Genomic DNA, 16,031 nt, shown 5'->3' with positions numbered 1-16,031 from the left:
GCCCCGAGCGGCCACCGACAGGCCCAGGCCCTCTGCTTCCCACAGGGATTTGCGGGAGCAGAGACGAGCCAGGTGCCCCCCCTCCTGGTCGTCAGCCTCCAGCGGCGCCCCAGTCTGCGTGGCCTCTAATGACACATCACGAGCCCCCCCAAGGCAGCCTCTCTCCTGAGGGGCCCCCTCTGGCCCGGGGGTGGGACGCGCTTCCTCCTGCCGGCCCCGCGGTTCTGCCAGGCGTCCCGGAGGATTCTGCGGCTCGCTCCGGAGGCAAACGAGGCCCCTTTGAACGAGGCCCCCTTGAGCTTCCTCGCCTACGAGATGGCAGAGCGACTCCCGCCCGCAGTCCCTCACCCACACGCGTCTGAGACCCGGGCACGAAGGTCAGAAGCGGCTTTGTAACCTGTTGGGAAGCCCCGACCCTGCGCACCTTTGAATTTATTCCAACGTGTTACGCGTTTCGCTTCAGAGACGAAAGCGTTTGATGACGAGGCACCGCGGGTCACGCGCGGGGCGTCAAGTGGACAGTCCGCCCGTCGCGCCGTCCTCCACCCCCGCGCGCCCCCTGCCCCACGCGCATCGCCTGGGGCGATGGCCCACGGCGTGCGTGGTGCTCGGCGTGACACTCACTCGCGGCCCGTAGCCAAGCGTTGATGCGTCCCTCCCCTTCACCGGCTCCTGACTTTAATACCCTCAGCTTCATAAAAGTGTCTTAATTTCGTTTTCATCTTTTTCTTAAATTCTGACTCACGACTGGGATTCATGGACAAAGACTCACCGAAAATGTAGAAGACCATGGGCCAGCCCAGCGACTGACAGATGAACCCGGTCAGCAGCAGGGCGATGAAGGGTCCCAGTACGCTCCCTAGACAGAGGGAGGGCGCGGTGGACAGACACGCTCGGTTGGAGGGGGCCCCAGGGCGCAGCAGCCTGGCCTCGCGGGGCCACGAGCAGCCGCCGGTGACACAGGCTCATTCGCTGTGGCGCCACCCATCAGGAAGAGGGCCACGAGCCGGCTCACCCTCTCTTCTGCTGTTTGGGACTGTCTGCCCCCCACGTGGCCCCCTCCCGCCGAAGTGGGGGTGCGGGAAGAGCCATCTCTAGAGCCCTGCGGGTTCCTGGCTCGCGGGAGGTGGCGGTCACGCCGGTGGCGTCAGATGCCTCACCTGATATGCTCATGGAGGTCAGCCGGCCTTGCTCCAGGGGAGGCGCCCACTTGACCCAGATCACGTGCTGGGCGGTCAGCGTGGTCCCCTGCAGGAGAGGGGACAGAGTGCTCGGTCTGCTGCGCTCTGCATGGTCACGCCCCGCCCCGTGGCGCCCCCACACCCACCTGACCCAGTCCCTGGAGGGCGCGGCAGGCCATGAGGAAGGCCTCCCCCGCCGTGGCTGCCAGGGGCGTGAGCAGGGTGAGCAGGGAGCTGAGCAGCAGCGAACAGCCGATCATTTTCCTGATGGAGAAGATGCCGGACAGGTAGCCGGCGGGGATCTGGGCGATGAGCAGGCCGTACATGATGGAGCTCAGGATGACTCCCTGGGTTTTGAGGCTCCAGTTGTACTGGGGGTTCTGAGAGGAGAGAGAGGGCGGCGCCGTCACCCCGGCTGCTCGTGGCCTCCGGGCTCGCCCACGTGGAGCGGCACGCGGGACCCAGACTCAGCCGGGGGCCCCGCTCCCTCCCCGCACCGTCATCTTCCGAGGGTGACCCCATCCTCCGCCGGCCTCTGCAGCTTTATAGCTGGAAGTTGGCGCTTTTTTACCCCCTTCGGCCATTTCTGTCCCCCGCCCCCAACTACACCTCTGGCCACGGCATCGGTTGTTTCCAGGCGCCCAGTGCTGCTGTTGGTTTGTTGAGATTCCACGCAGAAGAGCAGAGTGTTGAGCTGATTCATTGCACTTCGCACGATGCCCTCGAGGTCTATACAAACGATTTTGTTCCATGCGGCTGGATTCTGTTCCACGTCTCCTTCCGACGTGTCACGTTTTCGCAGTCGGTCACTGTCTGGGCTGCTCCGTATCTCGGCCGTCGTGGGCAACACTGCAGTGGACGTGGGGGTGCACCCATCTTTTTGAGTGAGTGACGCTGTCTTCTTTGGGTAAATTCCCAGGAGAGGCATTGCTAGCTCCTGAGGAAGTCCCGTTCGTGGTTTTTGGAGGAACCTCCACGCAGCTTTCCACGGCGGCCTCGGCAGCCCACGTTCCCACCGGCCGTGCGCAAGGGACCCGCCCCCCGCAGCCGGACGGCCCTGTGGAGGGGACGCCCCCCCACGTGCGCCCCCTTCGTCCTCAACTTCCCCTTCTCTCCTTCGCTCCGAGACCCTCCCCGTGCCATCTGTGCTTCTAGTTCCTCTTATTTTCCCCCTAAAACGTGCGACTCCATTTGATCCCAGCTCCGTTCCGGGTTCTGTCGCTTTCCCTGTGTTTCGCTCACTCGCTGTCGGCGCATCTCCTGTTTGGCCACGTCCGCTCCAAGCGCCTGCGCGCGTGGGCTGCCCCGTGGTGGCCCCGTGGTGGCCCTTCCCTGGCTCCACGGCTTTGCTGGTTTTCAGGTTGATTTTGAAATTTCAGGTTACGGTCTAGACCCGCTTCGCGGCAAGGGTTTTCCAGGGAGGTTTCATATTTTAGAATAATCACGTGCTCCGTGTCTTCAATTTTCGTCTCGTACCTTTGTGACAGCGGCAAACCGAACTCCTTTTCCGTGGCTCGCAGGCGAAGGGGATCAGCGTCCCTGGGCACAGGGGTGGCTGTGACGGGGGTAAACATGCCAGGGACGCGCCGCAGCCCCACGTGGCTCAGGCCACGTCGAAGGACCTGAAACTCGGCCCCCGTGGGCAGCTGGTTTTCTAGAAGATGGGGTTCTCAGTATTTAACCCCCAACGGTGGGATAATACAAATATTGAAGCGTGTAATTCACACGCAATTTTTTTTTTTTTTAAATAAAATAGAGTTTAACAGATGTTAAATGTAAGTCGATAAACTTTCGGCTCTGGGTTCACCCGTGACGCCTTCGCCACGATCGCGATGACGGACCCGTCCCCACCCCCTGCCCGCGACCTGCTGCCCATCACGATAACTTGGTTTTGATTTCCTACAAGTTTTATAGAAACAGAGTCACACGATATACACTCGTTTCCCTCTCGCTTTCTCCACTGGACGGAATCGGTTCGCGTTGCATCCGAGTTGTTCTGCGTGTCAGTGGTTCATTCCTTTTCAGTGCCAAGGAGCGCTCCATTTTATGGATGGTCCACTGTCCGTGCCTCTTTCTCCTGCTGATGAACATTTCGGCCGTTGCAGACAAAGCCGCTCTGCGCGTCGACACACCGGTCCTCGCACGGGCGTGCGCCTTCCTCCCTCCCGAGTGAAGGTCGCGCCGCGGCGTCTGGCCGGTGTGTGTCACGCGAGCGCCTGTACCGTCTCTTCGCATAGAAGACTTCGCGCACGAAAGCCCTTCACAAATACCGAGGCACACGTCAGTCACGGGACACACTTAGATCCCTCCTGGCAAGGCGGATCCAGACTTGAGTGTTCTTCCTACTCATTCTCGTCATATCAATTATGATAACAGTCGATCTGTACCCAAATTAGTTACGAGATAGGATTTCAAACGTACGACCGTGGCTGACATGTTAAATGTACCTTGACGCTGTCCAGGAGGTCCTCTGCGGAGGCGTTGGGGAGGCCGCGTGGCTCTGTTCTGTTCACCATGGCCAGCATGGTGAGGCTCAGACACACGTTCTGTGACACCGTGACAACGTTACATAAGTGCAGGAGGAGACACAACCCATAGCGGAGGGAACAAAATGTTGGACCTGGTGGGTAGAAGAGAAAGCGTCGATCGTCAACACGGCTGCCGTCAAAACGTCCTTTGAACTGCAGGGAGGGCCACTCAGCACCGTCATCAATTTGAAATTGGACTGGACTTTGCGGCCTTGGAGGTCACGACACAGTAGGAAGACGGGCAGCTGATATAATAACCCCACACGCCCCTAAAATAGAACCCCGACTGGAACGGCCCAGAAAATTAGGCCAGCCCCGCAAGTATTTTTGGCCCGTGCATATTTTAAAGGGACCGTTTCAAAACATCCTAGGTTATTCTTGGAAGTGAGTCTCCGTAATGAAAACAAAGAGTTCCACTCCAGGGCACGGCCTGACCCCCCGAACGCATCGGTTCTGGCTGAGGAACTCGGACGCACGCAGAAGCGGCGCTCGCAAAGTGCTCTGCACTCAAGGAAGCTCTGAGCTGGGGTGACCAGTGGCCCCTGGCATCCGGCCGGACGAGCTCATCGCTGGAAGAAAGCGGGGCGTCCAGAGACTGATGCGCGAGCGAATGCGTTTCTGAACGAACGGACCAACGCAACTCGGTGGAAGAAAGCGACACACGGCCACTGCCCGGGAGAAACGGCAACGTGTGCCCACGAAAACGCTCTGCCGAGCGCCCCAGCCACTTTTTTTTTTTTTTTTTTAAATAGCGGACCGTTTGGGATGAGTCCACCGGCTGAGGCGTACGAACCCATTTCTCGGAAATCAGAAAGAGGGACAGAGCGACAGGCCCAACGATCTGGGCGAATCTGGGTAAATCCCTGCAGGAAGTGCTTCTGAATAAAGCTCGAGTTGAAACAGGAGCCACGCAGGGAATTCTAGTCTGTTTGGCACCGAGTCACAGACGTGACGCTGAACTCAAGGACACCCCTAAACACATCTACCAGAAAGGAAGAGAACTCAGCGGTTAGGAAAGTTAACCAAGGAACGAACCCTAAGAACACGAAAGGAAGAAGATGTTCAGTATGAGGCAGAAATCAAGGGTGTAGATGTACATATAAAACTGTACGTGTTTATTATAAGCTTTGTATGCTTATGTGTTTTACACATTCACATCTAAGTTTGCACTTAGATGAAGCGGACAAGGTAAAAATATCAACACTGATACGAGAAGAAATAGAAAATTCAATAGACCACTAACCAACCCTTACGTCCATCGAAAGGTACGCGCTCCATGGCCCACCCTTCTTCTGGGAGTTGGTCCCCATCGCGTGGACACAACCCTAAGCCCATAGTGGCGATCTCTCTGCCCCTCCAGGCCTCGCTCAGGATGAACTTTTGTGTAAAGAAACGTTTGTGTTCAGTGACTATTTGACTGTCAACGCCTGAGGATGCGGTGGTCAAAACACGCGTCCACCCCACTTGCATCCACGGACCCGTCTCCTTCTCCTCGAGACGCAGCAAAAACAATGCACCCCATTCCCACGTTTCCCACGCAGGGGTGAGCCGACAGCCATGAGCATCGCCCCAACTTGCGCGTGAGCGGCCGGGCACCACGACCCTCCCGTTTGGGGATTCTCCGAGGGACAATCGTGGCGGGGCTGCCTCTCTCACCCCCTTTCCCAAACACTTCTAAGCGCTTTGTACATTTTTATGGGAAAAGCCTCTCGCCTGGACTCGACAGTGTCCTATGAGGAAGAGCCAGCCGGCGTGAGGGGACAGAAAACGACAGCTACCTTTCTTGGGAGGGAACTGGTCATCCATCGGGTCCCGTGACGTCTCTTCTCGCTGCATGATCCGTCGTCCGCCCACTGCAAGTGCAACGCACAGCGAGGTCAGCACAGCCCCGGCCGGAGGGACCCGGCCCGGAGCCCCTGACCGAACGTGCGTCGGAGGAAACACATCGTCACACCAGCGCCCGCACGCCGACGTTTGCGTGCGACTTTTATGATTTTTCTGTCGTCGGTTAAAAATATACGGAAAACTTGAAAGCTATAGAAAACAGATGAAAAGCTCTGCCAACCCATAATTCTATACCCGGCGAGAGCCCCCTGGGAAGCGAAAGAGAGGCCAGGTCTTCACCCAGCAAACAAGAACTCGGGCTTCACTGCCAGCGGGAAGCTGGAAAGGGGTTCTCGACCCCCCGTGATCACGCGTGGGGACACCTGGGGATGCTGTTTGCCTCCGGACACACGCCCCACACAGACACAGACACACACAGACACACAGACACACACACACGCACATCACAAACACGCTCGTGCAACCCTCCCCCACGCGACAGACTCGGCACATCCCTCCCGGATTCACGGGCACCATCACCACGCACCACACACTTCTCTCCCCTCGTCCATCCACATGACAGTCCACCTCACGCTCATCCTGGAAAACATGTTCTGTTTTCTTTCCTTGCGGGAAAACCCGGGGCAATAGACTCCCCCCCTCCCCAAGTTTCCGTGGATTGCTAAGAACCTTCGATAAGGTCTCTAACGTGGAGATACAGCCCCTCGTCACCGTCACCGAGGCTCTTTTCGTCACGGAAGCGCGAGACTTACCGACTCAGGGCAGAAAGGTGACCCCCCTGCAACCCCCGCCCGGGACAGACTTTTCCTTCCGACTTCGGAAAACTGCTGCGTTTCTGGATTTACTAATTTTAGCCCCATCAACCCTTCACCAAAGCCTTTGACCTCACCGCGCCAACATTTAAATTTAATTTTTAACTTCCCTTTCACCCTTGAATCCTCAGGGGAGTCTTAAAGTCATCCGTGGCCAGTAACTTCACGGCCGTGACAGAGGCAGGACCTGCCCACGTGCTCCTTCGACTGAGGATGGCCGGGGGCGTGCAGCCCCACTGCGGCAGGAAGGCTGTAGACGCCCCACAAACGTCCCGTTAGCTTTTTCTCCCTCCCCTCCTCTTCCCGTCCCTTCTCTTTCTCCTGCAAAGTTCACGTCTGTCGTCCCTTCCAGCTGCCCGGAGAGAGGCACATTTTAGTAAAGCCTGTCCTCCGAGGGGCGTGACCTCCCTGGTGGCCTTGATGACGGCCGTGAGGGCTCTTGGTCCGGCCACCATGCGCAGCAGGGCCTGGGCGGGGCTCTCCCTGGGGACTAGTGGAAGGAGACCTGTCATCCCACTGGGACACGGGGCCCCTAAGCCAGCGACTGCGCTGTAGCTGGTCTCTGCCCTGCTTAGGCACCTTTCATTTCGGCTGTGCTTCTAAAGAGCGTGACGCACGCTGCAGGCCGGATGCTCTGCAAACCGACCCCATTACGTGCTCCCCCAAGACGCATCGCGAACCTTCCACCTATTCGCCCGGGAGCCCTGGACGTCTTGTACGGTCAGCAGATTTCCTTCGGAGGTTCGGGTTCTGCTGGTTCTGAGCGTGTGGTTTTTCCAGGATGTTTGACACCAAGGCCGACGATTCCTGGCATTTTCCGGGTCGAGGGCCCCGTCACTGGCCGGAAGCCCCTGGTCAGCCGTTGGCCACGGTGTGTCGTGAGTGGACAGCCTGCCGTCTGGCTCCGGGTCGGCTCCCCGTGGAGGGAACCAGCTTTCTGCTGCTGGGCCCGGGGCGCTGTGTGGCTCCTGGATTCCACGCCGGGCTTCTGTGTTTTTTTTTTTTTTAAATTATGTTTTTTAAATTTAACATTTTGTTATGGAAATTTACAAACATATAAAAGAGTAGAACGGTCTCGTTTAGCCACGTACCCGTTACCGGTATTTGGCCACTTGCATTTCCACGTGCCCAGTGGTGGTTTCCTGGAGTATTTTTTTATTATTATTTATTATTTTTATTATTATTAATTATTTTTTACGCCCACCCGGTCTTCCCAGGCGGTCTCCCATCCAAGTACTAACCGGGCCCGACCCTGCTTAGCTTCCGAGATCAGACGGGATCGGGCGTGTTCAGGGTGGTGTGACCATAGACCATGGACCGTGGCTCCACTGGGGCGTGAACCCAGGACCTTCTGCGTGTAAAGCTGACGTGCTGACCGCTGCACTGTGGAGCCACATCCCTGGGGTGTTTTAAAGTAAACACAGTGGAATAAATCTTGATCAGGAAACCGCCATTCGAGCAGCATGCCGGCCTGCTCACACCGGGGTCCGGACACGAGATTAAGCACCCAGGCTCGGGGTTTCTCCCCGGCTCCCAGTTGGCATTTCCTGGGGGCACCTTTTAAAATAACTACCTAGAGCTGAGGCCGGGAAAAGTCAGCGCCCTCCGCCCGAGCCGTCTCCTCAGTGACAGATGCTTCTGCCCTGCTCTGTCCCCTCCCTGGTGACCTGGGGCGGAGGAATGCCGCCCCCACCCCCCGGCCCTGCTCATTCCTGGGATCTGTAAGTAATAAATTCCGCGATGTTACTCCCTGTGCGTGGCCGTGGCGACGGCACCTTCCACCGACGCGGCCCAGGGTTTCTGCTGCTCCAGGCTGGAGCTTGGAGCTGAGCGAGGCCCCCGCTCACGCCTCCTCGTCCGGCCCTCGTCATCGGCACAGTCAACCCGATGCAGAGCGGGCCCTTCCCGGTCCAGCTCCAGACACGTGTGCCACCTGGACAGCCGTGTGGCCGCAGGCAAGGACAGGCCACCCAGCCAAGCCGGGCCTGGACCTCTGGGCCACAGAAACTGCAGCAAAATGAACGAGTGTCACTTTAGGCCATTAGGTTTGTGGCCGTATGCTTGCAGGAATATAAAATGGATACAGCTGGCAAAAAGTAATGCAGACCAGCTGACTGTCGTAACAGAGCACAGGAGCATCGGTCTGGAGGGAAGGGCAGGCCTGGGGAGACAGTGGCATAGTAATAAAGCAGCGAAACGCGTCACGAGGATAGAATGACAGGACACCACTGTATGGAAGAGGGAAGCAGCAGGAAAAGCCAAGGAACCACAGAAAAACACCCAGAAGAAACGCTCCGTGAGGAAAGGGCCTCGCGGCCCCGGACGCAGGACGGCCGGGTCGCCCGGGAAGCGGCCTGGGACCGGCAGGTGGGGACCGATGCCAGAGCGGCGCCTCACGCGCCGAGTCGGACGGAAGTCGCGGCGGGCGGCGTTTGGTCCAGTCGGAGCCGCCATCGACTTTAAGATGCTACGTTGCGTCCCACTGAAAGCCAGCTGATCGGCTGATCCGCAAATCAAACTCTGAAGCGGCACTGAGTCCCTGACTCGCTCCCCCCAGGCGCCGTCCGGGCTCAGCTGGTGGCCGTGCGACCTCCCCGGCCCTTGGCCATCACCCTTGATTTCTTCCTTCCACCTGCCACGTCCGGTCTGTGAGGAACACGCTCCTCCACCCCCGTCTCCCCGAGGCCACTGCCGTCTGCTGTTCGCCGCGTCTTCCGTGCGCGTCTGGCCTCCGGCACAGCTGGCCCGGGTTCGTGTGACAGCCTCCAGCTGGCCTGCCTGCTCTCCCCTCGAGCAGGAAGGCAGCTGGTGCCCGTCCTCGCCCCACACGTTAGGGCACCCTCCTGCTCGAAGTCCTCCACACGCTTCACTTGTGCCCAGATACAAACGAAGGTCTCCGGAAAAGTACAAAAATCGAAACCAACAAACAGAAAACCCCCCGAGGTTTCTGTCGTGGCCAATGGAAACGAAATATCTATAACTTGCTTTGGAATTTTTCACTTCTTAGGCATAAACCCCGAGGAAGTAATAATACCAGCTGTGGACGAACGTTACGTTAAAGGATGTTCACATGTATATTACACACCTGTCGTGAAATACACATATATTCTACCTCTCTACTCTCTGCCTCGTTCAGGTGATGGGGCCTTCACGTTTTCACTCACGCTTTTTAGTCAATACGAGAAAACCTGGCACTGGGAGGGGAGAGCGTATAAATACTGTCATTTGTGGCACAAACAGGACCCTGAGGCCCCTTGCCGTCGACCCCCGGGGAAGCGACTCACCGACTCGGCGCTGGGCAGAGGGACGTGCGGTCTCAGCCTCCTCTCCCTCGCTCTTGCTTCAGCGGCTGCCCCTGGGCGGCAGGGGACCCTTTGCCACCGCGGCCCGAATGGCTAATCATTAATGGGACCCTCCGGGGGCGTCTGTCGTCAGAAGCGCCCGGGGTGAGAGGGAGGTTTGGCACCCGGCGCCCTCCGCAGCCCCTCCTGCTTCTCCGCTGACGTGAGCATCTCGATCTTTCTCGTCAGCTGCGTCTCGTTTCTTCGAAGCCCCAGGTGCGTCCCGCTGTCCTAAAGACGGAAGCCGCTGGCTGTTCTGCCAGCGTGATGGGTTCGTTCGGGAACAGCAGCGCGTCGCAGCCGAGGACGAGCACGTCCCGGCAAAGCCTGCGAGCCGCTCCAACGAGCGAAGGGGCGGGGCGTCATGTCACAGAGGTCAGGGAGGGGACGTGCCACGTGGCCGAGCCCGGGGAGCAGGGGGCCTGTCCGGGGTGGGGGGGGACTGACGAGGCTCCCTGCTGGGCCCCGACCGCCCCGGGGGCCCCCAGCCACCCGCACGGGTCTCTGGCTCATGCGCCCACACTCGTTCCTGCTTCGTCTTGTGGTGTCTTTAGTGACTTCGGTTCTGTTTCTAAAGGGTTAAAAAAAGAGAATATTATAATTAAATGCAGACTTGTTTTTCCGTGTGATTTTTGTGTTTTTCCCTTTGCAGTTTTGCTGGGTTTTCCATCTTCGAAGCACATGAACTGCCATGTCATGGCTGAACTCGAACGTCGCTGTGCCGCTTCCCCTCGCCCTTCTCACACGAGGTGTCTGCCTGTTCCCCTGTTTCGACCATCCGCAAGTGTGTTCAAGACATGCGTGCCCGCTGTCACGCAGCGCGGACCGTTCTGGAACTCGCGGCATGACCTCGGGGGCCCTGCAGCGGACGCCTGGCCGGTCGGCTGTCGTCACCTCCAGCTCCACGCAGCTGGGGCTCCCTGGCTGCCGTCCTGTTCGTCCCCGTGTCGGAGGAGGTGAGGCCTCAGGCCCCCCCGCACTAGGGAGACTCGGGGCCAGCCCCACCCCTGCACGCTCCCTCCGGGTTTGACCAGGCACCGCTGGCTGGGCGTTGGACTCGGTCATGGAGTCAGAGGAGTCCAGGCCTGAGGAAGTCACAGTGACCCTCTTGCCAGATCTCTTCTGTGCCACCCTCACAGTCCTTTACGCTAAGTGTCATGATGTTTTAAGAAAGCAGATTTGCCCCATCCGCACTGGGCGAAGTAAGCACGGCTAAGCTAAGTCTACTGTGCGGGGGGCCGGTGGGAAATGCCACCCTCCCAGGTGAAAGATGTTCCTGAGTCATTTCCGAAGGACTCTTGACCCTGCAATAAGTAATCAACAACTGCAGAATTCAAATGCCACATGAAATGTTTCTCACCCTAAATTATTATCTAAGTCAGAAACTGTGGCTTGGTTCCACGATTTAATTTTTAACTTTACTTAAAGATGCTCACGACTTGTTTCTTCTCAAATTCCACCTGGTTTGACTTAGTAGAAATAGACTCAAGGCGTCTCTGTGTGCAAAAAAATCTAACTTTGCTTCATCTCTAACTAATTTCTAAACACGGGAAGATAGATTGAAAGAGTCTCTTGACCTGACTCATAATAGCCTCTTTTTTTCGAATTCATATCTTTTCCTCTGGCAGGAGGTTGGTTTCCAGTCGCTTTGTTTCGGTGACGAGGCTGAGTGGGGAGGACGAAGCACACGCCTCTCCTTCGGAAATCATTGCCGTGACCCTTGGAGCCAGCGCCACGGGGCTGCGAACAGCCACCGTTAATAATTAGTTAGCCATGTGACCGGTCAGCAGGATGTCGCCCCCACTCCGGGTGACGTATCGGAGGCTCCGGCCACGCTCTGGTTGCAGCCACAGGTGGGCCCGAGGATGCCCCTGTCACATGTGCATTGCTCACATCGCAGAGTCCAGCAGTGATGCGGGCTCGTCAGGGGCAGCTGTCACACCATCACGTCACGTGGTCCTCAACTCCGAAACGAGAGGCTTGGCCAAACGGCACTGAGCTTTCGGATGAGCCTGGCCACCTGTTCACCCGACTCTAAGCCGTGGACCCGCACGCCGTGTTCTGTCTGCTCGGGGCCTCCGGTCCCCATCGTGGCGCTGGCAAATCCCTTTATTTTCAAGTTCAGGTCAGACACCTGCTTTTGCTTCTCCATCTCTGGGGCCAAGTCCAGCTGGCCATCGGACTCGTCATTTGCCTTCTGCCGAGCAGAGTGGTGTGTCTGTCGCTGTCCCCACGATGCGTTCGGTCACGGGCTCGGCGGCAAATACGCCTCACCTTTCCCCCTTCGACGTGGCCCCCCGTTCGTTCAGTGCCCCTCATTTCAGCAACTGCAGCACCAGGAACGCCCCGCCCACAACCGCAAACGCGCGTGCGAATGAGCACAGCAGACGTGGAGAGGAAGAAAGAATAACCGACGAATCTAAGTCTGAGGAGGAGACACAGGAGGACAGTGCGTGCGGCTCAGGCGCCGCCTGCTCCCACAGGTTAGTAAACGGAGCTGAGTCGACGCTCGGCTGGTGGAAGGGCCTCGAGCTGTCAAGCACGCGGACCCTGTTGCATCCTCGCCAGCGCGGGCCTGTGATGCTGCCGCGCTGGGGTCGTGCCCGGACACCGTCACCTTCTACCTGTGCCTCGGACAAGGGTATTCCACTATGGCGACTTCTCTCTCATTCGGAGATCATCGAAAGGAACAGGGGTAAATCATGCCACAAAATAAAGCCACTCCACGTACCTCGCATATAACAGCAAATCGACAAACGGGTCACCGTCTGCCGTATTATCACTGCTGTTTTCATTAACGCCTCTGGTCACCAGCGTGAGTCTCAGTAGCTTTTTTCCTCTGAAATCATTGTTCTATGGAGAAGTTTCTTCTTCCAGACCTAAAAGTCCAGGTATTCTGAAACTGACTAGTTGTTTTCCGACCTCACGTATTTTCAGGGAACCTGGTCAAACACAACCAACAGTAACAAAGACACTAACGTTCAAAATTCCAACCCTTTCGCTCAAGTGAGGAGCTCATTAGGTAAACATTCCGCTTTCCGAATTGTTTCCAGCAAAAATTTTACTAAATGTCTCACTAATACATATCGAGGACGATCCTTCTAGCCTCTAAAATGTTTTTTTCCCTTCTCGGTTCACGAGCAGTCCTGGCATGAACAGCACGCATTTTGGGCCGTGTGTGTGTGTGTGTGTGTGTGCGGGTGTGTGTGCGTGCGCGTGTCACCCGCCCAGGCTGACGGCCATGGCCGTCCTGGCTTGTGGGCGTGTCTCCGGCCCTCATGCCCCTCTGGACAGAACCCAGACTGAAGTTTCCTTGAATCCTTCCAGAGAGATTTTAAAAATATGTTTTCTTCTTAGCAGAAAGAGCAGCATGCTACTTCTTTTTAAACAAAATAACACACATACCTTTTCTTTTTATCGCTATTTCAAATAGAAATTCACGACGTGGGAGGAAGAAGGAGGCCGCGGCACCTGAGGGGAGCCGGCTCTGTGAGGGTGGAGTCTGGGTGGGGCGGGGGTGGCGGGAGCTGCCACCCTCCCACGTGGGGACAGGGCGATGGCCCTGGAGCTGCCGAGCCAGCAGCAGCGACACGTGCAGTGCCCAGCCACGCACTGGGAAACAAGTCAAATGGAGGTGGACGGAAGACCGGTCAGAGAAGGGGACTTCTAGCAGTGGAGCCGACGGGACGGCGCGCCCAGCTCACAGAGTGCCACCGTCCCCTCTGGGCACCAGGAGCCGCAGGGAGCCGAGACCTGCGCCCGCCGCCCGGCGTGGAGCCTGCGCCTCACACTGCGGCCACCGAGAGCGAGCCTGCCCGTCGCCGCCTTCACTTAGGACGCCCATCGGCTGCTCCGCTGGGGGTGCGGTGGTTTCGGGAGAGACGCGGGGACCGGGGGATCGTGGGTGCGGATGCAGGCCGGCCCCGCCCGTTTCGTGCCCCGTTGTGTTTCGGAAGCTGCTCGGTCCTCTTAGCGGTCATCTGACGTCGAGCCCCTGTCCCCAAGGCGGGCTCGCGTTCAGGCCGCGTTCTGCCCCGGCCGGGCTGTGGGCTGCGTCTCCCCGAGCGCGCTCAGCCGGCGCCCGGCCCCGTGCCACGCCAGAGGCCAGCGGTGGCGTCCAGCGTGTGTCCTCAGCCTCTCCGCGGGCTTCGGTTTCCTGAAGGAGCCCACGCATGTCCTGCAGGGTCCCCGCCTCCCGGACCCCTGCGGGCGGCCGGACTCGCGATCCCGCCTGGAGATGGGGACGGGCGCCCGGCGCCCACGGGTCGGGGAGGGACGCGGCTGGAGCCGCCACTCACTCATCCGCCTTCTCCTCGCCTGGGCCGGCGCCCGGGCCTGGACCACACCTGCTGCTTCTCCTCGTCTGGCAGTTCTCACTGGCTCTCAGACCCTGGTCCGGCTCCTAGGTCACCTCCTCGGTGAGGTCTGCCACGGCCCCCCCGCCCCCCGTCTGCCAGATGCCCCCGTGCAAACCGTCATTTCATTTCAAAGCCCTTCTGGTCTCCCTTCGGTTCTCAGCGTCCAGTCCAAGCCACCTCGCCGTCCCCAAGCTCCCGGCCCGGCCTCTGCCCCCGCGGTTCCTGCTCCGCCGCAGCCGGACGCTCATCGCACAGAATTTACCGCGGATACGCCAATACCTGTTTTGCCTGCTGGAAATAATCCTAATCTAAATAATTAGAAAGTGGTCTATTTTGTTTTTAGCATATGGGTTTTAATAGCATTTAACCACATAAATAAACATCCAAGTTTCATAACATATAAAAACAATAACAGCGTTAATTCTGCGGATTGTAGCTTCAAATTCTGTTCTGCGCTGAGCTCTCTCGCCTGTGGCTGTGGCACGTCTCCTCCGTGTCCGCGACAGGCCCCACGAAGGTGCTTTACGGGGCTTATTTCCACAGAGACTTTTATTCGCCCGTTACTTTCCAAAGCGGAAAACGCAGAGGCGACAGGCATGGACGTTCCGGCTCTGTCCGGCACTTGTCAACCCCGGCCGTGTGTTAGAAAGCCCGGGCGTGTCCGGTGCCACCCCAAGCCGACTCGTCCGCCCTCGAGGGCAGGGTCCACGCATCCACGCGCCCCTCAGACGCCCCGGGAGAACCCAACGCACGGCGGCAGCCGAGAACCGCCGCGTCTACGGCGAGGAATGTGAAGAAAGCAGGTCGACGAGCAGAAACGGCTGGAAGGGGCGCGGCCGGGTCCCCGTCCCGGCGGTGTCCTCAGAGGCGGGTGAGTGTCCGCTCTTTGGCCCAGTCCTGGATCTCTGCTTGTCCAAACGTGAGGTAAAACGCCAGGCCAAACACGTTGACGGCCGCGGAGAGGAAGAAGACGTTCCTCCATCCGGACACGGAGTCCTGGAAGCGGAACGCAGAGTCACCGCGGCCACCGCTCCCTTCTCCGGTGGTGCCAGGAGCCCCCCGCCCCCCCGTTCTGTGGGTCGCGATGCTGACCACAGAGAATGTGGGGCGACAATGTGCGACAGCCACTGCAGCTATCGGAGGAGGTCTGACGATGCCGTGGGGAACGAAACGAGCCTGCAGTGGGCACCGGGCTCTGGGCTGGGAGGGGTCGTTCTCGGAACCAAAGTAAATGGACCTGCACGAGTATGGCCGGACGGACACCACCGACAGCTCATCCCGTGTCCCCGTTTCAGTTTGTTTTGTTTTAGGGTGTCATGGCAAGCACGGGGACACCATGGCCACGTGATCCGGCCGCGCGTGGCCTGCCGGCCGGCCCGGCCCCCCTCGCCGAGCCCTCGTTAGTCAGAGTTCATCTCCGCCCTACAGTCATGGCAGAGTCCCGATGATTCGGTCAACAACCCGGAGGCCACATCGCAGGACGATGCGCGGAGGGTGAACCGGACGTGTTTTCTGAGCTGGCTCTCGGGGCTGCCGCTGACTGCCGCGATGCCCCCCGCCCGGCTCCCGTCTCTCGCCCCTCCTGACGTGTGTCACCCCCTCTGGCCACAGCGAAGAGCTCGCTTTGTACCTCTGCCCGAGCTGCTCGTCCCCACCAAGCTCACCTCATTCACTGTCAGAAATACGTCTCCTCTGGGAACCCTGACCCGCTAACGTCTGATTTGGGGCACCGGTGCTGCCGTTGGAGCCACCGCCCTGGGGGTCCCCCACCGGAAACAGCAGGTGCCGCCCGCGGGCGGTCAGGGAGCGCCCCTACCTGGCTGATCAGAAATCCCGTGGCGGTGGCCGACATGATGCCGGCGACGAGCCCAAAGCCGCGGGAGACGCCCATGAGGAAGCTGGCGTACCTGCGGGCCAGGTTCAGGGAACGCGTCACCCAGGGCTTTCCACAGCGGCCGCCGCGCGT

The 16,031-nt window shown here is 58.8% G+C and overlaps 2 protein-coding genes and 1 non-coding gene across 13 annotated transcripts in view; 1 reads left to right on the top strand and 2 right to left on the bottom strand.

The window, feature by feature from the left end:
• SLC17A1 (solute carrier family 17 member 1) overlaps positions 1–12,006 on the bottom strand; it is a 21,750-nt gene extending 9,744 nt beyond the window's left edge. For 2 of the 11 annotated variants that reach the window (XM_023534385.1, XM_023534386.1), the window contains exons 1-4: positions 1,789–3,765; positions 1,328–1,561; positions 1,161–1,248; positions 773–859 (exon numbers count right to left, since the gene is read on the bottom strand). In XM_023534385.1, the coding sequence (XP_023390153.1) occupies positions 773–859; positions 1,161–1,248; positions 1,328–1,561; positions 1,789–2,109 (730 nt within the window). In that variant the 5' untranslated portion in view covers positions 2,110–3,765. The other 9 variants (XM_023534388.1, XM_023534389.1, XM_023534387.1 and 6 more) reach the window with 9 other exon arrangements.
• The window catches only part of LOC105296327 (histone H2B type 1-A), a 101,351-nt gene that overhangs the window by 34,975 nt on the left and 50,345 nt on the right, over positions 1–16,031 (top strand). The window lies entirely within an intron of this gene.
• Positions 7,558–7,677, bottom strand: LOC111743898. Its single transcript, XR_002781926.1, has one exon. It is a non-coding gene; the product is annotated as a 5S ribosomal RNA (ribosomal RNA).

Source organism: Pteropus vampyrus, unplaced genomic scaffold (assembly GCF_000151845.1).
Source record: "Pteropus vampyrus isolate Shadow unplaced genomic scaffold, Pvam_2.0 Scaffold124, whole genome shotgun sequence".
Classification (NCBI taxonomy): Eukaryota; Metazoa; Chordata; class Mammalia; order Chiroptera; family Pteropodidae; genus Pteropus; species Pteropus vampyrus.
This window is presented reverse-complemented; position numbering and strand designations above follow the sequence as displayed.